The 23240-nt window shown below is 48.8% G+C and overlaps 2 protein-coding genes across 7 annotated transcripts in view; one reads left to right on the forward strand and one right to left on the reverse strand.

The window, feature by feature from the left end:
- Positions 1–766: 766 nt before the first annotated feature.
- LOC138825492 (N-alpha-acetyltransferase 60) overlaps positions 767–23240 on the forward strand; it is a 35968-nt gene continuing 13494 nt past the window's right edge. For 2 of the 6 annotated variants that reach the window (XM_070020124.1, XM_070020129.1), the window contains exons 1-2: positions 767–942; positions 3285–3352. The gene's annotated coding sequence lies outside the window, so the exon portion shown is untranslated. Of the gene's footprint in view, positions 943–3266; positions 3353–13849; positions 13942–14582; positions 14882–20315; positions 20448–23240 lie in introns of those variants that run through there. The other 4 variants (XM_070020127.1, XM_070020125.1, XM_070020126.1 and 1 more) reach the window with 4 other exon arrangements.
- LOC138825490 (zinc finger protein 107-like) lies at positions 1258–13505 on the reverse strand. The gene is made up of 3 exons (XM_070020122.1): positions 13253–13505; positions 11053–11179; positions 1258–7701 (listed from the first exon to the last, which is right to left on the reverse strand). The coding sequence occupies exons 1-3, from the start codon at positions 13274–13276 to the stop codon at positions 5222–5224; spliced, it is 2631 nt and encodes an 876-aa protein (XP_069876223.1). The 5' UTR covers positions 13277–13505; the 3' UTR covers positions 1258–5221.

The following is a 23240-nucleotide window of genomic DNA, read 5'->3' on the forward strand; positions in this document are numbered from 1 at the left end:
AATCTGGGCTGACATCATCTGAAGTATGTGTGGCCACAGAAATGGCGAGGGCCATTTGGGAGACCGTTTGCCCACAGTGAGCAGGGGTTAAACTCTAGCTAACCAGAAGCACAGAGAATCTGGCTGAAGACGGCTGCGGTGCCATGGCGTCTGTAGTCCCATCTACTCAGGAGGCTGATGTGGGAAGACTGAGCTTCCAGTTCATGGCCCGCTGGGCAACGTAGTGAGGCTGTCTCAAAATGCCCTCTCTACAGCTCTAAGTATGTATCTGCATCTGTACGTGTACACACACCGGCATACGTGCTCGTGCGGTGAGCGCGCACGCACATCTTCGCAGGGCCCACCTAGCTGCACGGAGAAGACGCTCTATGGCAAATCAGAACCGCAGCGGATCCCTCAGGAGGCGCATGCGCGCGCGCATGCGCGGCAGCCCCTCAAGGCGCGCGGCTAGGTAAGGCCGGGGTGGGGCGGGGCCGGTGCCCGGCGCCGGCAGCGGGCGCAGGCCGCAGCCGAGGCACCGCGATGCCTCCGCGGGGGTCCGCGCCACCGAGCATGAGCTCGTCATGGACGCGAGCCGGCCTGCCGAGGCCCTTGGCGAGTGCTGCCCGTGTCCTCGGCCGCGTTGCCGCCGAGGACACGGGTGACTCGCGGGGAGGGGGGGGGTGGAGCCCCTGCACCGGCCCCACCAGCCTGGCGACCGCGCAGGCGCAGCCGGAAGCGGACGCCGGAAATGGCCGCCCGCTTCCGGTCCTGCCCACCGCAGCCGTGGCACTGCGATCGGCTGGCATCCGCCGCGGCCTGTCGGGTGCGGCTCCCGGAGGCCACGGCAGCCGGTCACCGGTCCTGCCCGGTCCCCGGCGCTGCCCGGCCGCGACTCCCACGCTGGACGCCCGCTGCCCGCGGAGCGGGAGCCGCCTCGCCCTGCGCCGCCCAGGCCCCGAGGTAGGTCAGGCCCGAGCCAAGGCCTCATTCCTTTGATTCAGTGGGTGAAACGCCTCGCTTGAAGCCACAATCCAACCAGTCTGTAACATCCACGTCGCAATGAAAGACGGGTTGGGAAGGTGGCTCAGTGGTAGAGCGCTCGCCTCGCATGCTTGAGGCCCTGGGTTCGATTCCTCAGCACCTCATAAGCAGGAAAAGCCGGAAGTGGCGCTGTGGCTCAACGAGAGCGCTCGCCTTGAGCTGAGGAGCTGAGGGACAGCGCCCAGGCCCAGAGTTCAGGCCCCACGACCGACAAAAGAAACGAAAAAATTCACCTCGCCTTCACCACAAAATACTATTTATTACAATGAAAAATTGCACATCACATAGACACCATCAGTCTGCTGAAAGACTGCAATCTAGCGCTAGAACAATGAGAACGCACCAAGAACAGCAGAAGCCGGATCACTACATAAACAAAAGTGCATATGCTGAAACATTAAAGAACCAAAAGTGCATATGGTAAACATACTTCTTAGGTATCCAAACAGTAGAGGTTACAGTACATTCTTAGAATGATATAAACATGTATTTATGTTGTCTTCACCTTTCCCCCTGAACTGTTCATGCTAGGAGAGATCTCAATTCAAAAAGACAGAACACCTGTAATCAAATGTCCTTCGAAAGATGGTAACAGTCATCTTTACACCAGATCAATAGCTCTCCTAATCTGCAAGACTAAAACAACAGAGCTCGATAAGCCAGCAATCATGTTAGGTACACAGTTCATCACTGCATCAACAATAAAAGCCAGTTCGGCACAGTTTTCACTCTGTAAACATGTAGTTAGCCAACTGTGCACAGTAACAAACTTTTACATTTAGTTTTTCATCCCTGGATTGGCTTTATGCAGTATTTAACAAACACTAACACGAAAAGCTAGTAATATCTGAGTTAGAAACAAATCTTATGGGGTCTGCCTTTATTGTTTGACAGAACAGGAGGATGAAGAGACCATTATCATAAAAATAGCCTGAACACCACTGGCATAGTAGCTTGAGTAACATGTAACAAAAAACAAGGGCACTGCAGGACTACTAAAATATGCCTATTTCACAGTAACTAATATTCAGGCTTTTTTCCCCTACATACTAGTCACAACAGAATTATTATTCCCATGAGTATGTTAACTTTTCTGTAAAATGTTATTTTTTTCTAATTTTTTTATGAATTGTTTGGCAAAAGCTGTCAAATACAGAAAGCTGCGAATACTAAAAGGTAAATGCTGAAGGAAATATCTGGAAAGATGAAGTTCTGTATTAATGTGCGCAACAGAACTTGGACAAATTCTCATCTACATTTTCTTAGAAGCAAAGAAAACATGACTGACTGCTTCTGTTTTTTCTATCACTCTGTTCAAGGGCCGTCTGAGATCTTCTACTTCTTTCTGCGGCAAATATGCTGGTGGAAACCCAGTTACTCCTTGCCTCCCAGCTCTCTTAAAACTGAAACACTGAGTATATGGGGTACCTTGCCAATTTCTCCCTCTGAGAACAGAATCTGAAGAAAGGCATTGCTCTTGAGTAAACATCAGTATACCCTTGCGTTAGTTGCAAAGAAAACTGAGGAACATCTACACAATTCAAAGTATCTCAAGAGTGAACTGAAGGCCTCTATTTTCTTTTCTTTTTTTAGTCAGTTGTGGGGCTAGAACTCTGGGCTTGGGGGTCCCTGCTTTCTTCAGCTCAAGGCAAATGCTCTACCACTTGAGCCACGGTGCCACTTCCGGTTTTATGGTGGTTTATTGGAGATAAGAGTTTCACGGACTTTCCTGCCTGGGCTGGCTTTGAACTGTGATCCTCAGGTCTCAGCCTCCGGAGTAGCTAGGATTACAGGCGCGAGCCACTGGCGCCCGGCTGCCTTTATTTCTAACTTAAGACTTTGACATAATGTCTTATATCCTCTAAGAGTGGATACAGAAACAAAGAGCCAAGGCCATAGTCTCAATTTTGAGTCCACAATTTAAAAACCAGGTGACAGATAGGGGAAAAAGAATAGACACTGCTTGGGGCTGGGAAGGTGGCTCAGTGGTAGAGCACTTGCCTTGCATGCATGAGGCCCTGGGTTCGATTCCTCAGCACCACATAAGCAAAATGAAAAAAGCCAGAAGTGGCACCGTGGCTCAAGTGGTAGAGCGCTGGCCTTGAGCTGAAGAGCTGAGGGACAGCGCCCAGGCCCAGAGTTCAGGCCCCTCGATTGGACCCCCCCCAAAAAAAAAAGACTGCTGGTTTCAGCCTTTTTCATTCCTGCTGCAGCAGCCAGCATCTTTCAATACATCAGCTTCTCAACCTGCTCTTTTGTAGGACTGCCTTCTGAAATCCAGCTGATTGGCAAGAAGACCATGATACTTTTCAGCAATAATCCTACTCTAGTAAGTACTGTACTTTTATAACCTATTTAAACAGAATGAGGCCATTCTTTTAATCAAGACCACTTAAATACGGCTTTGTTGTATGTATACAATCAATTTTGCTGTGAAGAGTAATTCCCCATGAACATATATTCATATCCTCTAATTCTTAACAGCCATAATATTTAACAATATTTTGTTCCAATATTTTTTTCTGTAATGGTATCTACATCAAAGAGTTTTGATCAAAAGCCAAACAATTTCTATACATATTTTTCTTTGGAAATGGAGAAAAGATTCTTTTTCTTAAGCCAAAACTGAAGCCTTCATGATGTACTATCATGGAATGTGAAACTTCTGACCTGATGTAGGATAGGGAGTTTAAACTAGAAGTCCTTGGAGACTCTTCCCTTTCCTTGTATGTGACAGTCAGGCCTTGGGAAAAGTACAAAGGATTCTGGGATTACGTATATAATGATCATCCTCCTATGCTATTTTAGCCTCCTTGTCTCCTAGAGGTGCTAGCTGTGTTGCCAAGGCCAAGAGGCAATACAGTATCAAAAAGTGCATGGCCTTTGAGGCTACCTCAATGCAGTGTCAGCATCATCACAATATGATGTTTTGTGGCTTAGCAAATTCTGACCTCACCCTCTGAGGACTTCTGTTTCCTCATTCATGAAACAAGAACAATCTCTTCTCTGTCACAGATTTACTCTAAAGATTAAATTACATAATATACGGAAAGTTTCTAGCGTGCTCAGAGAAAATAAAACAAACAGTTATGAAAGCCGGGTGCCAGTGGCTTATGCTTATAGTCCCAGCTACTCAGGAGGCTGAGATCACAGTTCGAAGCCAGCCTAGGCAGAAAAGTCTGTGAGACTCTCGTCTCCAATTAGCCACAAAAAAGCCAGAAGTGGAGCTGTGTCTCAAGTGGTTAAAAAAAAACAAAGCTAAGGGCAGCACCCAGGATTTGAGTTCAAGCCCCAGTAGCAGCGCACACATACAGCACACACACATACTCATGTACATGCACACACACAAAGTTAGGATTATTTATAACAAATCAGGTTATTTGTTTTAGTAGTGATCTGGAGACAGATCCTTCTAGAGAATAGCAGGTATTTTCCACAAACCAAGTCCATCCAACCTCCTGAAAAGGGCTGTAATTATATTACTAAAACTCCTGTGAAGCACTTAAGTCACAGATGGCAGTACCTGCTTCTGCCATCAGATTTAAGAATGGAAACTCCATAGACTGTCTATTACAAGATATCAAGTAGTCAGCCATGGTAGTGCATGCCTATAATTCCAGCTCTCAGGAAGAAAGGCTAGAGGATCTTGATTGCAAGGCCAGCCTAGGCTATATAACAAGACCCTGTCTGAAAAAAAAAAATCAAAATGTGGTCCTAAACTCTTATAGAAATTCTCTTGTAAAACAATGATCTCTTACAAATATTACACTCAGATAGTCATATGAAATGTATAAAAGACACAAAAAACACTTACTTTCCTAGACACATGTGCAAAACTGGCAAAAAAATAAGTTTTCCCTCTAGAACATTGTTTAAACGACATAAAAAACTAAAAGAACTCTAGCAATAACCTTCATTTTACTGAAAACTGGATTTTTTTTAAAATTTAAAGTTCCATATTTCTCTGGCTCATATAAATGGAATTTGATAACTGAGTTCAAACTGTGGCTCCAGTGGTAAGTGTGCTAGTGGCATTCCTTAATTAGGAATAAGGAATAATACTGCCTAAGTTAAGGTTGTGGTAAGAATTAAATATATAGTGGAATGTATGTATAGGGCTGGAACATGGCGCCTGGCACATGAACAGTAACTTTCTCACCACAGAGATCCCCTAGGCATTAGCAAAACCTTGTTCTAATTATATGGTGCTTTTCTTGTGGGTTTGCCTATGAATAATGAGACGCATATACACTTTAAAACTCTTGCCACACTCCGTACATTTATAAGGTTTCTCTTCTGTGTGGCTCTTCTGGTGGCATGCGAGTTCTGACTCCAAAGCAAAACTTTTTGCACATACTTTACACTTATGGGGCTTTTCCCCAGTGTGAATGCTTTGGTGAGAAATAAGCTTAGAGAAACAAGGGAAGGTCTTGTCACAGTCAAGACACTGTAATGGTTTGAACTGGGAGAAGATGTAATAGTTTTCGTCATCAGTGCTGCTCTGATCGGGTTCCTCCTTGAAGCCCTGCTCCAGGAGGGGGCGACTCGAGGACGTCCCAGAGCTCTTCACGCTCAGAGCATTCTGGTAAGGCGAGGCCTGTGTGCTGGAATCTCCATTGAGATCCACATTCATCTTCCCAATTGAATACTTGTCATCATGAGCATAGGGAGCATAAGAGGTCTGTGTGCTGGAATCTTCACTCAGAGACACATTTATTTTCCCAGTAGAATATTTCTCATCATGAGCATAGGGAGCATCCTGGTAAGGAAAGGTCTGTGTGCTGCAATCTTCATTCAGAGCCACATTTATTTTTCCAGTAGAATATTTCTCATCATGAGCATAGGGAGCATCCTGGTAAGGATAGGTCTGTGTGCTGGAATCTTCATTCAGAGCCACATTTATTTTCCCAACACAATATCTCTCATCATGAGCATAGGGAACATGCTGGTAAGGAGAAGAAGGTGGTATGCTGGGTTTTTTATGCAAAACCACATTTGTTTTCCCACCAGAATATGTATCATAGTTCTCACAGGGATCATACCGGTAAGGAGAGGATGCTGTGCTGGTTTTTTCATTCAAAGCCACATTTGTTTTCCCACCAGAATATTTATCATGGTTAACAAAAAGAGTATTCTGGTAGAGAGAGGTCAGTGTGCTGGCTTTTTTATGCAAAGCCAGATTCAATGTCTTTCCAGAGTGTTTGTCATGGTTAGCACAGGCAGTGTTTTGGTAAGCTGAAGTTGGTGTGCTGGTTTTTTTATGCAAAGCCGTGTTTGTTTTTTTACCAGAGCGTTTCTTACAGTGAGCACATACAGCATTACGGTGAGTTGAAGTTGATGTGCTGGATTTTTTTCGCGAAGCCAGATTTGCTTTCTTCCCAGAGCATTTCTTGCAGTGAGCACACGTAGTTTTTCGGTGAGTTGAAGTTGATGTGCTGGTTTTTTTACGCAAAGCTGGATTTGTTTTCTTCCCACAGCGTTTCTTACAGTGAGCACATGCAGTGTTGTGGTGAGTTGAGGTTGAGGTGCTGGTTTTTTTACGTGAAGCCGGATTTGTTTTCTTCCCACAGCGTTTCTTGCAGTGAGCACACAGTGTTTTTCGGTGAGTTGAAGTTGAGGTGCTGGTTTTTTTACGCAAAGCCGGATTAGTTTTCTTCCCAGAGGATTTTTTACAGTGAGCACACAGAGTGTTTTCGTGAGTTGAGCAAGTTGGTGTGTTGGGTTTTTTATGTAAAGCCAGATTTGTTTTCTTTCTAGAGGATTTATGACAGCCAGCGCACGTAGTGTTTTTGTGAGTTGGAGTTGGTGTGCTGTTTTTTTTACGTGAAGCCACATTCGCTTTTTTGCCACAGTGTTTACCACAGTTGGCACACTTGAGTGTGCTGGTTTTTTTACGTGAGGCCCGACTTCTTTTCTTCCCACAGTATTTACCGCAGTGGGCACACGCAATGTTTCGGTGACTCGAAGTTGGTGTTCTGGTTTTTTTATGCAAAGCTACATGTTTCTTAGCAGAATTTTTATCGTGGTTAGCATGCTTATCTGTTTTTTCAGCAGTGTGGCTTTTCTGATGCTGGGTCAAGTCTGAGAGCCACTTAAAGCCTCTCCCACATATGGCACACGGGTAGGGTTTCTGCTTTGTGTGGCTCTTCATGTGCCGGGACAGATGGGAGTGCTGGCGGAATCTGGCAGCACACTTGACACACTTATATGGCTTCTCACCAGTGTGGACTCTCCTGTGCGTCCTCAAGTTGGCTCTATGATTGAAGATCTTCCCACAGTCATCACATGTATACTGGTTCTCTCTTGAATGAGTTTTCTGACGTAAACCAAGGTATGAATTATCACAGAAGGTTTGGTCACATTCAGCACTCTGGTAAACATTGTCAGGGGGTTCTTCCCCGGGAGGCTCAGTAATTTCTGAAAGTGTTCTGGTTCCTAAATACTGAGAGAGTTCTACTAATGGGGTATGGTTGTCAATGGTAATTAAAAGGTTTATGAATCGTTTTTTGCAAGTGGAAGTTCCACTTGATATTTTCCATTCAGGGAGTGTAACCTCATCTTCAGAAGATTCTGGATAATCAACAAGGGGTGAAGCAATGGAGTGCTCTCGGGAATGCTCTTCAAATTCCATAGACTCTAGGCTTAACTGCGGGTTAATGTCAGTCTTGCCTTCCACTCCTGTTGATAAAAAACAAAATAAGGCAAAACAGACAATGCCTGGAGGTGAAACTAGGGAAGGGAAAGTTCAAGTGGTTACACAGAAGACTAGGAAACAGCACATAGGTTCTCTTAAATGCAGAAACTGAGAAATAGGCAATGTTGAGAGCCACAAGGCTCTCGTGACTTCCCCAAAAATCCAATTCTCCAAAAGTATACTAGAAGGAGAGAGCAGAGAATGGTGATCAGTAAGGGCCAGAAGGACAAGTGCTTGGCAGATGCTGACTAAATGAATGGTTTTCTACTTAGTCTGTTTTGATCTCAAGAGCTTTTCACAGACTGGTGCTGGTGGCTCACATCTGAAACCTTAGCTACTCAGGAGTCTGAGACCTGGAGAGTTGCGAAGTTCAAAGCCAGCCTGAGCAGAAACTGAGATTCCATCAACAAAAATACTGACAGGAGGTATGGTCAAGTGGTAGAGCACTAGCCCTGAGCAAGAAAGCCAGGGAGCAGGCAAAAGGCCATGAATGGAAGCCTTAGTACTGGCATAGGCATGCATGTACGTGCGTGCACACACACACACACAGAAATTTTCATTATTTAAGTTACCTCAGGGACAGTGAGGTATCAACTCTGGAATGGATAGCTGGAGGGTATGGCCCTAGTAGAACACTCGCCTAGCAAGTTAAAGGTTCTGAGCTCACACTGAGTACAAAGGAGAAATAACACACATGCAAAATATAATTGCGATTGACATACTTATTCACCAAAAAGGTAAGTTTTGGTAATTTTTCTGCCTTAACAAAGAAACACAGGTTTCCCAGAGCAGCCTCACTGTCACTGTCTTTCAGGGAAGGATCAAAGTAGACTGCTGTGTGCCATGGCAAATAATGTTCTCTCAAAAGTGGCTGACAAAACTTGAAGGTGGCAAAAAGAATTTTTAAAATATTTTTCTGCACATAAGTAGCCCTACACATCTAAAGCCTCTGAATCGTAGATTCAACCAATCACAGATTGAAAATATTCACAGCAGATGTCACATCTGTGATGAGCATATACTTTTCTTCTTTCATTCTTTCCCGAACAATACAATGCAAGCACTCCTTATACTGTTTTTAACCTTTATTAGTATTATAAAGTAATCTAGGTATGATTTAAAAGTCTGTGGGAGGCCATGAATAGCTCATATACAAATACTACACCACTTTGTGTAACAGATGAGCATTTTCAGAGTTTGGCATCTTGCGGGGAGGGGGAGTCGCGGAGGGGAGAAGGAGGAGGTTGGCTGTGTCCTAGAACCAGTCTCTTGTGGATAGGAAGGACAAGTCTATTCATTTGTAAAGCGAGAATATTAACACAGACAGGACCTTTCCTTCCAATGAGTATTACTACAGAAAGGGCCTTTCCTTCCAATGAAACAAAGTCTGATGATTGTCCCAGGTCACTGACTGCAAAGTGTTTCTGGGCTGCAGTACAATGAATGTAAATGCAAATAGTTCACAGTGGTTTTGCTGATGTGAGAATGAATTCAGAGATAATGGATTCCAACGCAAATCTCAAATAGATTCCAGAGCAAAATAACTGCAAAACAAGTAGCTCCCCAGAAACAGACTTAGATTATCTGCATGCAATTCCCTTTAAAATATTTTTTTTGAGACATTTGCTATTCAGGAAGTAAAACTCAGGTTCAAGATGAGCCTAGGCCAAACATCTGCACACATAAAGTTAGCAGAACTCTATCTAAACAAACAAAAAAAAACAACAAAAAACAGGTGTGGAGGTCTGCTGCTGTAATCCAACCTACACATGAGACCTTAAGTAATAGAATCCTAGCCAAGGCTGACACAAAGCAAAACGCTGGTGGCTCATGCCTGCCAGGAGGCTGAGATCTGAGGGTCTATGTTTGAAGCTATTCTGGCCAGGAAAGTTCAGGAGATTCTTATCTCCAGTTAACCACCAGAAAACCACAAGTGGCACCGTGGCTCAAAAGGTAGAGTGCTAGCCTTGAGCACAAAGAGGCTCAGAGGCAGTTCCCAGGCCCCGAGTTCAAGCCCCACAACCAACAAAAAATAAGAATTAAAGCAAAAAAAGTTACATGTATGGTTCAAGTAGTAGAGTGCCTGCCTAGAAAATTTGAGGCCCTGTAGTTAAACCTCCATACTGCCTTTTTTTGGGGGGGGGGTGTCGGTAGTGGGGCTTGAACTCTGGGCCTGGGCATTGTCCCTGAGCTGTCTTCAGCTCAAGGCTAGCACTCTATCACTTGAGCCACAGCGCCACTTCCAGCCTTTTCTGGTTATGTGGTGCTGAGGAATCAAACCACAGGGCCTCAATACATGGAAGGCAAGCAATCTACCACTGAGCCACCTTCCCAGACCCTAATTTTTTTTTTTTTGTCCAGTCGTGGGGCCTGAACTCTGGGCCTGGGCGCTGTCCCTCAGCTCTTCAGCTCAAGGCTAGCGCTCTACCACTTTAGCCATAGAGCCACTTCCGGCTTTTTTCTTTTTGCTTATGTGGTGCTGAGGAATCGAACCCAGGGCCTCAGGCATGCAAGGCAAGCGCTCTACCACTGAGCCACCTTCCCAGCCCCCCTAATTTTTTTTTTAAAGAACTCTTGCCGAATACTAATCTGCCTCTATCTGTAGAAGCTACTCAAACCTACAGAAAGTACCACTGCAGATGAATATACAAAGCAAGATTCATGACCCAAAGTGGAAAGACCTAATACATAGGACATTAGTCTCCTCAGAAAATACTGCCTAAGCAATAGGCCAAATAAGACAATAGGCTGATCTGAATTCACCATAATAAAGCAAAGGCAAACCCTGAAAGGATCAAACTGACTTCAGATAACTGCATCCTAAAACAAAGTGCAAAACTATTTTCTAAAATACAACAAAAGACATCAACAAACATAAAATTCACAATGTCCAAAATCTACTAAAAATTTACAAGGCATGTGAAAGAATTAGGAAAATGTGACTTAGTAAGAGGAGAAAAACCCATCAATGGAAACAGACCCAAGAAAGACACACTTGATAAAACTAGCAGAAAAAATGTTTTAAAAGCTATTATAAATATACTCCATTTGGTCAAGAAGGTAGTAAACATGAACATGACAAAGTAGAAGATATAAAACACGAAAAAAATATAACCAAACTCAGAGATGAAGGCTACTCATATATGATAGTAATACACATCTGAAAAGATAATCTCAGACTTTGAAACTTGTTCTTTCATGTAAGTTGTTATCACAAGGATACAATCACCCAGAAAAAAGGTACTATTCAACACCATCAACATGTGGAGAAGGCATGGAATCCGCATCCTGGAACACACAAAATTCCCAAAGCACAGCAAGAAAAACCGCCTTACCAATGCGAGTCCCATCGTCCAAACATTCCTTGGTGGCCTTTCTGCTCCGGGGCCCTGGAGCAGCATGTGGACTCACACATTCCTCTTGAGAAAAATGCACGGCCAGATCTTCAAATAGCATTGGCCCCTGAAAAAACAGGAGAGCCCATCTCACTACAAGAGGTTAGCAGGACAAGCCCTCTGGTGTGTTGGAAGATAAAAGAGCTAAAAACATCACAGATGCTGGGGGCTGACGCCTGTAATCCTAGCTCCTCAGGAGGCTGAGCTCTGAGGATTGCTGTTCAAAGCCAGTCCTGGCTTATCACCAGAAAACCGGAAGTGGGGCTGTGCTCAAGATGGTAGGGCACTACGCTGAGTTCAAGCCCCATGACTGACCACCCACACACACATAAAATCACAGACAAGGGAGAAAAAGGACTCAATGTCAAATACTCCACAGGACAGGAATGGGTATAAACACATCGTAGGGGTGCCTTCAGAGTTGGAAAGAAGGTAGTACGTGGCTCAAGACCTGTAGTTGTCCCTGGAAAGGATGGAGGACCAGACTAGAGGAGGAAAAACACTAAGGATGCTGTAAGAAAAACTGGCCATCTCAGGAAGAAAAAGACTTCCCCAGTTCCTGCCAGCACTCCTTCAAGGCCCTTCTTCCTAAGTTTATTTCTCTAACCAATTGAACTTTGGCATGATTAAGAATCACTGTGGCCAGGAGATGGCGGCTCCCACCTGTAATCTTAGCTACTCTAGGAGGCTGAGATCTGAGGATCGCAGTTCAAAGCCAGCTGGGGCAGAAAAGCCCTTGAGACTCATCTCCAATACACTACTCAGAAAAAACAAGAAGTGGTGCTGTGGCTCACGTGGTAGATCATTAGCCTTGAGCACAGAAAGGCTCAAGGATGGAGCCCAGGCCCAAGTTCAAACCCCTGGCCCATTCCCTGCCCCCCCCCAAAAAAAAATCACTGTGGTTGGCTGGGAATGTGACTTAGTGGTAGAGTGCTTGCCTAGCATGCATGAAGCCCAGGGTTTGATTCCTTAGTACCACATACACAGATAAAAACCGGAAGTGGCACCGAGTAGCCTTGGGCAAAAAAAGCTCAGGGAGAATACGCAGGCCATGAGTTCACGAAAAAAATCACTGTGGCATCAATATCATATTCAACGGGTATGAAGCCTAAAAGTCTACTTAGAGAGTGACTTTCCTCTCAACAGTGAGGCGGGCTGAGAATTTTTTAAAAATTATTATAAAGGTGATGTCCAGAGGGATTACTTAGGTCAGATAGAGAAAGCTTCCCTTTGGACCACGTCATCCCTTCCAAGCACGCTGTTGAGAAAAACAGTTGTAGGCCCCGCCCCGTGCCCTCGCCCCAGCTGCGCAGAGGAAGTCGGGCAGCGAAGACCACTGGAGGAGACACACCCACCGCGGCCGTGGGGCCCCGCGGGGGCCAGGCAGGAGCCTCACCAACATGGAGACGCGGACACCGCGGCCGTGGGGCCCCGCCAGAGCCTCACCAACCAGGAGACACACCCACCGCGGCCGTGGGGCCCCGCGGGGGCCAGGCCAGAGCCTCACCAACCAGGAGACGCGGACACCGCGGCCGTGGGGCCCCGCCAGAGCCTCACCAACCAGGAGACGCGGCCACCGCGGCCGTGGGGCCCCGCGGGGGCCAGGCCAGAGCCTCACCAACCAGGAGACACACCCACCGCGGCCGTGGGGCCCCGCGGGGGCCAGGCCAGAGCCTCACCAACCAGGAGACGCGGACACCGCGGCCGTGGGGCCCCGCGGGGGCCAGGCCAGAGCCTCACCAACCAGGAGACACGGCCACCGCGGCCGTGGGCCCCGCCAGAGCCTCACCAACCAGGAGACACACCCACCGCGGCCACCGCGGCCGTGGGCCCCGCCAGAGCCTCACCAACCAGGAGACACACCCACCGCGGCCGTGGGGCCCCGCGGGGGCCAGCCAGAGCCTCACCAACCAGGAGACACACCCACCGCGGCCGCGGGCCTCGGCGAGCCCTGGCGGTTCTCACCTTCGATTAAAAGGCCAGAAGGAAAGCTGTGGCTCAGGCGGTAGAGCGCCAGCCTTGAGCGGACGAAGCTCAGGGATGGCGCCCAGGCCCCGAGTTCAAGCCCCAGGGTCGGCGCGCGCGCACACACACATTTACACTTCCACGAAAGAGAAAAGAAAAAAGTGCCTCGCCTCACCTGGGCTTCCGAGGTCGACGCCATCTGCGGTGAGGGGCGCCGTCGCCGAGACGCCTCGGGACGTCAGGCCGAGGCTCCGAGAGCGCGGCCCTCAGGGACCCCCGGGAGGCCGCCAGCCGCCCCGCGCACCATGCACCTCGCGCGAGCCCGGCGGGCACCTGCGCCGCCGCGGCCCCGAGGACGATCCTTGCGGCAACGAGGGCCTCGGCCTACCCGGACCCGGGCGCCGGGAAGCAACGCAGCGGAGACGAAGCGATGCTGCAATGAAGATGCAACGCAGCAGAGATGAGAGACGCGCAGAGCGCGCGCGCGCTGCGGGGGCGGCGGCCGCCCACGCAGCCGCAGTGCGCAAACCGCCGGAAGCGACGCACCCCGGCGGCGGCGGGGGGGGGGGGGGGGCGGGGACGGGGGGGGGCCTCCACAGTCCTGTGCGCTGATTGGATGGATGCCCCAGAAAGGGCAGCCCCTCTTCTGTCTGGACCAATTGAGTATCTTACTCAAAGTCATTGTATAGTCGGCCATTGAAAGACTTCGCTTCTTCTGCGTGTCCACAAAGGAGGCATTTCCGCTTCCGCCTGCCTGGTCTCCCCGGTGAGTTCCCGGAGGTTGGCCTCTTCAGTGGGGTGACGCGCGAGGCGTGATGGTTCCAAGGAGGAGAGCGAGAGATTGCAGAGCTCGCGAGAGAGTCGGTAACGACATGTGTGACCCTCAGGCCTCGTGGGCGTGAAGCTGGGGGTCTGGCCTGGGGGAGGCGAGTGGGAGGCCCGAGTCGGGCCGAGGCCCGGAGGGCGAGGGGGGATGAGCGGGGGCGGAGTCGGGGGTCCGACGCCGAGTCGGCGCTGACCCCGCCGCGCCATCCCAGCCATCCCAGCCATCCCGGCCACACCGTGCTGGGCACGGCGCGGCGTCCACGGAGTCGGGAGCCGGGCGCCTTCCCACACGGGCCTCAGCGCTGGCCAGCGCCGTTGCCGAGGCTTCAACCCGGGACTCTGCCACCTTGCTCGGCTGGCTTGGTCGTGAATGGCGCCCTACCACTTGAGCCGTGTCTCTAGTCTCGTGGTGGTAGCTTTTGGTTCTTGTTTTTGTTTTGGGGTTTTTTTGGTCAGTCGTGGGGCCTGAACTCTGGGCCTGGGCGCTGTCCCTCAGCTCTTCAGCTCAAGGCTAGCGCTCTACCACTTGAGCCACAGCGCCACTTCCGGCTTTTTTTCTTTTTGCTTATGTGGTGCTGAGGAATCGAACCCAGGGCCTCAGGCATGCAAGGCAAGCGCTCTACCACTGAGCCACCTTCCCGGCCTAGTCTGGTTTTTGTTTTTGTTTTTTTTCTGCTTAGACATAGAATCTCTCGAACTTTTCTTCCCCGTCCGACTTTGAACCACGATCCTCAGACCTCAGCCTCCTGAGTAGCTAGGATTACTGACTGGCATGAACAGCAATCAGGTTTCTAGCCAACGTTTTCTCAGTGGCGTGGAGTTCAAAGCACTTCTTGCTGGGGCCATGTGGACATTTCTGACATTGCTGAGCCGTTTCAAAGTCATCAGTCCAGGCCGAGGGTTGAGGGAAGCATGGAAGAAGGCGTGCTTCTGGCGTCCTGTACCCCGTGATTTCGCAGGCCTCACGTGGCACAGCCAGGTATTCCCCACCCCTGAGAGATGATGTGAGAGCAATAGTGAAGGTGTTTGGGGAAGTCGGGAGATAGAAAAGACAAGGCTAATACTTTCTTGAAAATAAAGACCGGATGTAAATTCCAGTTATTAATTGGAAGCAGATAAACAAGCATTTGGTCTGATTGGTAAACCCAGTCTCAGGGCATACTGCCATTGATGGAGAAACAGACCTCCACGATTTGCCCTAACCCTCTGACATGGGGCTGTGTGGCCACATGGTCACCCTCTTCCATCTTTTTGGGGCCTGTCATCATTGGTGATGCATCTTTTATACTTGCATTATTTCACACTAAGGGAAAAATCTCTCTGGGAGCAAAATGCTTGGCTCCTGGTCGTTGTGGTTGTGACCCGTGCAGATATTAAACCCTTTAGAACCGTGTCAGGAGAACCTGTCTCATGCAGATTTCACTGAGCCTTTCTGCTCTCTCCAGTGTGCTCCCAGGGTGGTCCAGAGTCCTCTCAAGGCAGAGCTAATACTAATCAACAGGCTTTTAGGCAGGCTTAACATGAAGTGGTCTTTCTGGAAAAGATGTTTTTGAGACTCATGACTTTCTACCTGGGGCTTGAACTCAGACTCTGAACACTGTCCTTTAGCTTTTTTTTTGCTCAAGGCTGGCACTCTACCACTTGAGCCACACTTTCACTTTTAGCTTTTTTGGTGGTTAGAGATGAGTATTTCATGGGCTTTCCTGCCCAGATTGGCTTTGAAGCAGAATCCTCAGGTCTCAGACTTCTGATAACAGGAGTGACTCATGATGGCATTTAGCAATGAACCAGTTTGTGTTAGTAATGAATTCATTTGTGATTGTTTCTTAGTGGATACTCTGGGCAGCCATTAGTGTGTGGAGAAGAGCTTCATTCTGCAAAGGCCACGGGTGGATGTCTCATTGTAAAACAGAGATGATATCTAGCTTCCTTTCAGAGTTAAGGAAGAATAAGAACCACCGAAATCCCACTGTAGTACAACAGATGCCTCTGCTGGAGTCCTTGCAAACCATGTAATCACACATCTCCCAGACACAGTGTCCTCACCATTGAACCCACAACGCCTGGTCCTCCATCAGTGAAGAGAGGGAAAAAGAATTTTGTTTCAAAGCTTGGTTTTCGTCTTGCTTTCTGTTTATGAAAACATAGTGGTGGTTCATGTTAGTAAGATCTGAAGGTTGGGGACTTGGTTCAAGTGGTAGAATGCCTGCCTAGCAAGCCTGATGTCTGGAATTCAACTCCAATCTCACTACAATCAATAACAAATGAGGGGCTGGGAAGGTGGCTCAGTGGTAGAGTGCTTGCCTTGCATGCCTGAGGCCCTGGGTTCGATTCCTCAGCACCACATAAGCAAAAAGAAAAGCCAGAAGTGGTGCTGTGGCTCAAGTGGTAGAGCGCTAGCCTTGAGCTGAAGAGCTGAGGGACAGCACCCAGGCCCAGAGTTCAGGCTCCATGACAGATCCCCCCAAAAAAAAAATTAATAAAATATAGCTGGGCACTGGCATTAAATAAGTAAAGTCTCTGAAAGGATTCTAGGAAATTGTAGTGATGATTACCTGAGTTAACTGCAATCAACAGTGTGAGGGAAGCTCCTTTCTCACTATGTATCCTTTCATTTCTGCTTTTTAAAATTATCACAGGCATGCACTACTTCTTTTTTAAAAAAGTTTCATTTTCAGAGGATCCTCTCAAGTTAAAAAAAAAACTTGTTGGATAAATTTGTAAAAAAAAAAAAAGTGTAAAGATAAGGGATTCATAAAAACTGGGAGAAGAAAAAGATCAAACATACAAGAAATGCACCTGAGTACAATGGGAACTCTTGTACTTCAGAAAAGTAAAGAATACCCCATAGCGGGGAGGGTGTGGGCCACTGTACTGCCACAGCAGGTACAGAATCTTGTCAGTCTTGGTCTGAGATCACATCAGTTAAACCTTCCTAGCAGGCAATTTTAACTTTGTCTCCAAAGTTAAAATGTGAGTAAAAATAATTGAACCAACATTCTACAAATTTTTCCTAAGGAAATAACATATGTTTTCTCCCAGTTATGTAATGATTTTTTCCACTGTTCAATGATGCAAAAGCAGTACACATTCTGTGGAAACCACATCTGACATTTTGATATTTCCTTAGGGTAGCAATATATGGTAGCAATATATGGCACAATACTTACTCGAGCTGTTAGCAAGCTGCAATCTTAGTGATGAAGAAGATTAACCAGCCGGGCGTGATGGCTCAGGCCTGTCATCCTCACTACTCAAGAAGCTGAGATCTGAGGATTGCGGTTCAAAGCCAGCCCAAGCAGGAAAGGACAAGAGACTCATCTCCAATAAAGCACTTGCAAAACTGGAAATGGTGCTGTGGCTCAAGTGGTAGAGCTCTAACCTTGAGCTGAAGAGCTGAAGGACAGCACCCAGGCCAAGTTCAAGCCCCAGGACCAAAAAAAAAAGATTAACCAGTACTATACAGTGTGCTGTGTTGAATATATAAGTATTCAGTAATGACATGAGGTGGTCAATGTTGTATTATAACCTAGGCTTTTTGCAAGATGAATTTGCAAAAGTGTAGACTAAGGGAAGTTCTCTGAGCACGGCTAAGCTATGATGGTTTTTAAAGTTTGATTGGAGGCACAGACAGACATATATGTGTACATAAACACTATGGACAAGCATATGCACACGTATGTTCGCCAGTTCACTTTCACTTGCCAATTCATCTTCTAGTGCTATACATAGAACCCTGGAAACAAATGTTTTACTCTGCCATCTGGAGAGTGCTTCTCACTTTAGTGATCCTGTTTGGTGCATTCTTACTTAAATGCAAATTCTGATCCAGTCTGAGGTTTGTCATTTGTCACAGGCTCCTAGGTGATGGGCCACACACAGTAGTGAGGACCCAGGAAGTTTGCCTGTCCCTTATAACCGAAGGGGTTCCTCACTGCACTCATGTTCTGACAAGGGGAAAGGGGAAGGGCGAGCAATTTCTTTCTTCTTTTTTTTGTGCCAGTCCTGAGGCTTGAACTCAGGCCCTGGGTTCTGTCTCTGTACTCAAGTCCAGCACTCTACCACTTGAACCACAGTGCCACTTCCTTCTTTTTCTGAGTTTTATTATTGAAGCCCTGGTTGGCTTCAACCCGTAATCCTCAAATACCAGGGGCTTGAACTCAGCCTGAGCGCTGTCCCTCAGCTCTTCAGCTCTAGGCTAGCGTTCTACCACTTGAGCTACAGCGCCACTTCCAGTTTTCTGGTGGTTTACTGGAGAGAAGAGTTTCACCAATTTTCCTGCCCGGGCTGGCTTTGAACCACGATCCTCAGATCTCAGCCTCCTGAGTAGCTAGGATTACAGGCGTGAGCCATCTGCACCCAGCCACAGCGTCTTGGGTAGCTAGGATTATAAGTATGAGCCACTGGTGCGAGTGCAGTTTCTTTTTCTTCTTCCTTTCTTCTTTTTTTCTTCTTTTTTTTTGTATGCTGAGGTTTTAATTTAGACCTATTCCCCCAGCCCTCTTTGCCTTAAGCTTCTCAAGTAGTCTTGTTCTTTTGCCCAGCTTTCCCTTGGACTGTTATTTTGTTTCTGCCTACTCCCCAATAGGTGGGATTATAGGCTGGTACTACTATGCCTGACCTTCAATTTCCTTTTCTCATACCCACCATTTTGCTTTAAGACCCTCAAAACCTGAACATTCAAGAGAGTAATGCAGTAAATACTTCTGTACTCCCCACTGAACTGCACCAGTTAACATTTTAGCAGTGTCCTTAAAAGGATGCCTATATCACTTTCCTTCTTGTCCACTGGTAAAACCATGAGCACATGGCCTGTGGCGAGTGAGAGTCTATGGATACAGGTAGATGAGATAGAGCAGAGTTTTTTGTTTTGTTTCATTTTCGCCAGTCCTGGGGTTTGAACTCGGGGCCTGGACACTGTCCCTGAGCTTTTTTGCTCAAGGGTAGCACTCTTCCATAGTGCCACTTCTGCCTTTTTATGTGCAGGGCTTCATGCATGCTAGGCAAGCACTCTACCACTAAGCCACATTCCCAGCCCCTATTTTTTTTTTTTTAAGAAGAGGAAATGTGGAACAGTGGATTCAACTTCGCTATAAAGTATGGAGGGCTTAATAGTATACCCATACATGTCCTTATATGCCCATTACAACAGTGTCTTGCCTGCATCTTCCCTTTATTTTGTCATATTGTGTGAACTTACATTATGTCACAATTTAGCCCAGGCTGGCCTTCAACTTGACAACCTCCTGCCTCAGTTTCCCAAGTGCTAGGATTATCAACTTATACCATGATTCACTACTCAAATACTTTTTGCAACAAGTTTAATTAGAAATCCTTTCAGTAATGAAACTATAATCAAGAGTCCAAAATGTCTTGAATGAGGGCAAACACACCCTGGCCGCTTGCTTACAATAGCACATTTGTGGCATTTAATCTTCATTTTGGCCTAGTGATTTTACAGCCTATATTTAAAATTAGGAAGTTACAGAAACTTACAAAATAAAATATAGGTTGCTTTACATAAGTTCTGCTAGCCACTACACATCAGCACAGGCAATCTGTTTAATTATCCCTTGTTGATTGTGTCACCTTGTCACACACACTTTTGGTCTGCTTGTGCCGGTAACAGTTAAAATTTGTAGTTTGGGTTTTTTCCCCTCCCTCCTCGAGTGCTAGGAGTCGTAAAACCCTGGGCCTTAACGCATGCCCGGCCGACTGAACTTCATCCTTAGCCTAAAACTTAGAAAACCTTTACGTTTTTGTTTTGTTTTGTTGTCAAAATGTTAAGAAGAATCTGCTTTTCTCTCGGATCCCCCGTGCTGGCGCGGTCCCTGAGCCTCTCTGAGCTCAGGTCGCGCTCTCCCTCTCGGGCCACAGCGCCACTGGATGGGAGTTGAGTCCCCGGGCGGGCCTGGAACCGCGCTGCTGGATCTCTGCTCCTGCGCAGCTCGGTGGCCGGCTTTGACTCTTCCTCCTCGGCCGTGGGTTGAGCTCACGCTGCCGGCCTCCTTGCTCGGGCGGCACTCCGCCAGCTCCAGTCGGGTGCGCGGCCCGGCGGAGCCGCGGCTTTTCCACCCCGTCCTCGGCGCCCAGACGCTCGCCCCTCGGGCGGGGCGCCGCTCGGTAGTTTGGAAGCCAAGGACGAGTCCTGTGGTTCCAAGGCTTGGCTCCACACAGGTTGCCTGGAGACCGAGCTGGGCGACGTCCGGGCGGCGCGGGCCCGCGGCGCGGGCGCTGTCGTTCCTTCCCCGCTGACAACTCGGGGCCGCCGTCCGCCCCCTCCGGCTCTGCCCGTTGCTAAGATGGCGGCGGCGGCGTCAGGGGGCGGTGCCGCGCTTGGCCGTGGCCAATGGGCTTCCGGGCTGCGCCGCCGGCCGGGCGCGGGAGGCGGAAGTGCCGCGGGCCGCCGCCTCCGTCCCGGCTGCGGCCCCTGCCGGTTACATAACTCGTTGCCGGCCCGTCGCGGCCCCTCGTCCCGGCTCCCGGCTTCCCCAGGATGCGTTGAGCCCCGCGACGCCCTCAGCTGCCGCCGGCTCCCACCCGAGGTGAGCGGCGTGTGGGGCCCGGGGCGGCCGGCGCGGCCCCGCTCCGCGCTTCGCAGCCCCCGAGCCGGGTCTTCGGAAGCGGCGGGCGCCCCGCGGCGCGGCGCGGCGCGGTGCGGTGCGGTGCGGCGGCCGCCGGGGCGCGGGCTCGGTACTTGTTGCTGCCCGGCCCTCCGCGCCCACCCCGCCCCGCCTCCGGGCTTGGGACGTCGCGGGGAGCTGGCGGCCGGCCGGCCGGGTGGGCCGCCTGCGGGGGGACGAGGGGTCCGCCGCGGTAACCCCGCTGGCTCGGGCGGGAAATGAGGGGCCGTGGGAAACAGCCGGGGGGGGGGGGGTCGCGCACGGCCCGGCGATGGCCAGGGAGGCCCGGCGCTCCCAGTCAGGGTGAACTTTGGCCGCCCCGTGGATCGCGGCTCCTCTGCCAGGTCCTGGAGCCTTGCACTTCTGTGTCGTGTGTGTGCGCGTGCGCGCGCGCCCGAGTGCTGATATTGGGGTCCAACTCAGAGCCTGCGCACTTTGCCTCAGCGCCAGAGTGCTGATATTGGGGTCCAACTCAGCCTGCGCACTTTGCCTCAGCTTATTCCACTCGAGGTTGGCGCTCTACCACGTGAGCCACAGCTCCACTTCCGACTTTTTGGCAGGTGAATTGGAGATAAGAATCCCTTGGGTTTTTCTGCTCTGGCTGGCTCCAAACTGCGATCCCTTGGAGATCCCTTGGAGGCCTCCCGAGTAGCTAGGATTACAGACGTGAGCCACCGGCGCCCTGCTTTTTGTGTCATTATTGTCGCTCCTTGGTCTGTAAAGAAAAGGACCCAACCCGACAGACTGGCCCACCCTGGTGTCTGCAATGGTATTTAGTCTCTGGGGAGAAGGTGGAAAGATTGTTCATTTACTTTTTTTTTTTTTTAACCCAAAGACCAGAGACATGAAAGCCCTTGTGAATGCTTACCTGACCATGCAGGAAGTTACCCGACTCATCCTGTGTGTGCTATACCCCAGTCCTTGTATCAGTGTGATACTCAGAGTGTTGTAGCTGACAAGGCAGGAAGAGGGGGTCTTGAATATGGTTGAGAGGGCTGGGCACCGGTGGCTCATGCTTGTAATCCTAGCTACTCAGAAGGCTGAGATCTGAGGGTCGTGGTTCAAAGCCAGTCTGAGCAGGAAAGTCAGTGAGACTCTTATCTCCAATAAACCACTCAGAAAACGGAAAGTAGCCCAGTGGCTCAAGTGGTAGAGCGCTGGCCTTGAGCTGAAGAGCCACGGGACAGCACCCAGGCCCAGAGTTCAAGACCCATGACCAACAAAAAATAAAAAACGATCTAGAGCAAAAACAAATATGGATGCAATGCATGTTGCTTTAAGCGTAATTACAGCCTGTAGGATAAAGACGTGAAGAAACTTAAGGGCCATCTTCTAAACTATGATCATGGCTGTGGATTTAGGACCTCAACTCCTCCCTCTTAGCATTTGAGTTTGGGAGTGGGTTTGGGCTCCCCAGCCAGGTTGAAGTTTGCTCTACTTTCCTCTCCACAGGCTACAGACATCCTGGGTTTCTGGGAAGATGGACAGAACATTTTCCAAAGTCAGGCATGGTGTCAACATGTCAGCATAAAAACATACAATAGGAGCTGGGAATGTGGTTCAAGCCCCAGATCCAACAAAACACACACACACATGAAATCTATCTTAAAGTATGTGTGTTCTAACTTTAGCCTTTCCCAGTTGTAACTTGAAATGATTTTGTTTAACCACACCTACACCATGTGGAGAATATCTTTAGATATGACTTGTGCAAGTTGCTTAGCAACAGCTTCTGGCCAGAATGGAAGAAAATTTCTGAATATCAGGTTTAAGGGATAAGAGATAACCCTGAATTGAGACCAGGAAGGGTGATGCTGCCATAGTGCTCATGACTTGAAAACTGCCCCAGTGCACAGGTCAGCAAGAAACATGGCCTCTGGTGGCTCAGGTGGATGACAATCTTTGCATTGAAGGTGTGGGAAACAAACCTAAGGAGACAACAGATTGAACAACTCAGATTGTCAGCTTGTTGACAGATTGACAACTCAGATTGAAGATCTGAGTTCTGGGCAAGGTGTGTCTTTGCCTGCCGAAGGAGACCGGAATCCTGAGCGCTTGTTGGAAGCAGGTCCACCTGAGTAGAGTGGCTGCCTCCCCTGCATGTCTTAAGTGCTGGTTCCTCCACATCGGCCTCTCTCATCTCCTGGAAGGAACCACAAAGCCCTCGGGGTTTTAACACCTCAGGACCTTTTTGCAAGAATGCAAGCAAGGCAGGTTGTGGGCTCTGCACTGAAGCCGTGCTGCTTTGCTGTGGGTTGTGCTTTCAGGTAAGGTGCTGAGCCATGTTCAGAGTAAGGGCAAATGTTGAGTTTGGTTGGGCATTTGTAAGGGCCTTTGGTAATCAGGGTCAGTCAGACCTGCTTCCCCACACTGACAGAGGCTGGCTGGCAGGAGGGCCCGGGGTCCGTCTGAAGCCTGTGTAGCACACTGCTGATTCAGGAACAAACTGCATGTTTAACCACCAGCAGAGTTTTCATTCTGCTATGCACACTGCGTGGTCTTTTGGGATGAGAGGTGGTGTAAGCTAGGAGCTTGAGCTTTCTTCCAGAAGTTGTGTGTGTTTCTGGTGAACTGGGAGCAATGCTGAAAGCGGCTGTAAGGCCTCAGGGCAGAACTGGCTGAAGCGTGGCAGCCACTTGAAGATGGGCACAGCTCTGAGCGGATGTGGTCAGCCAGTGGGAGAGTGAGGACAAGTCACGGTCACCTCCCCATCCT

Source organism: Dipodomys merriami, unplaced genomic scaffold (genome assembly GCF_024711535.1).
Source record: "Dipodomys merriami isolate MVZ:Mamm:240054 unplaced genomic scaffold, mDipMer1.0.p SCAF_137, whole genome shotgun sequence".
NCBI lineage: Eukaryota > Metazoa > Chordata > Mammalia > Rodentia > Heteromyidae > Dipodomys > Dipodomys merriami.

Coding starts and splice junctions, on each gene's coding strand:
- LOC138825490 (XM_070020122.1), bottom strand. CDS start 13,276: ATGGCGTCGACCTCGGAAGCCCAG. Junction 11,180..13,252: donor CGTCGACCTCGGAAGCCCAG/GTGAGGCGAGGC, acceptor CTGTTTTTTCAG/GGGCCAATGCTATTTGAAGA. Junction 7,702..11,052: donor GGACGATGGGACTCGCATTG/GTAAGGCGGTTT, acceptor TTTTATCAACAG/GAGTGGAAGGCAAGACTGAC.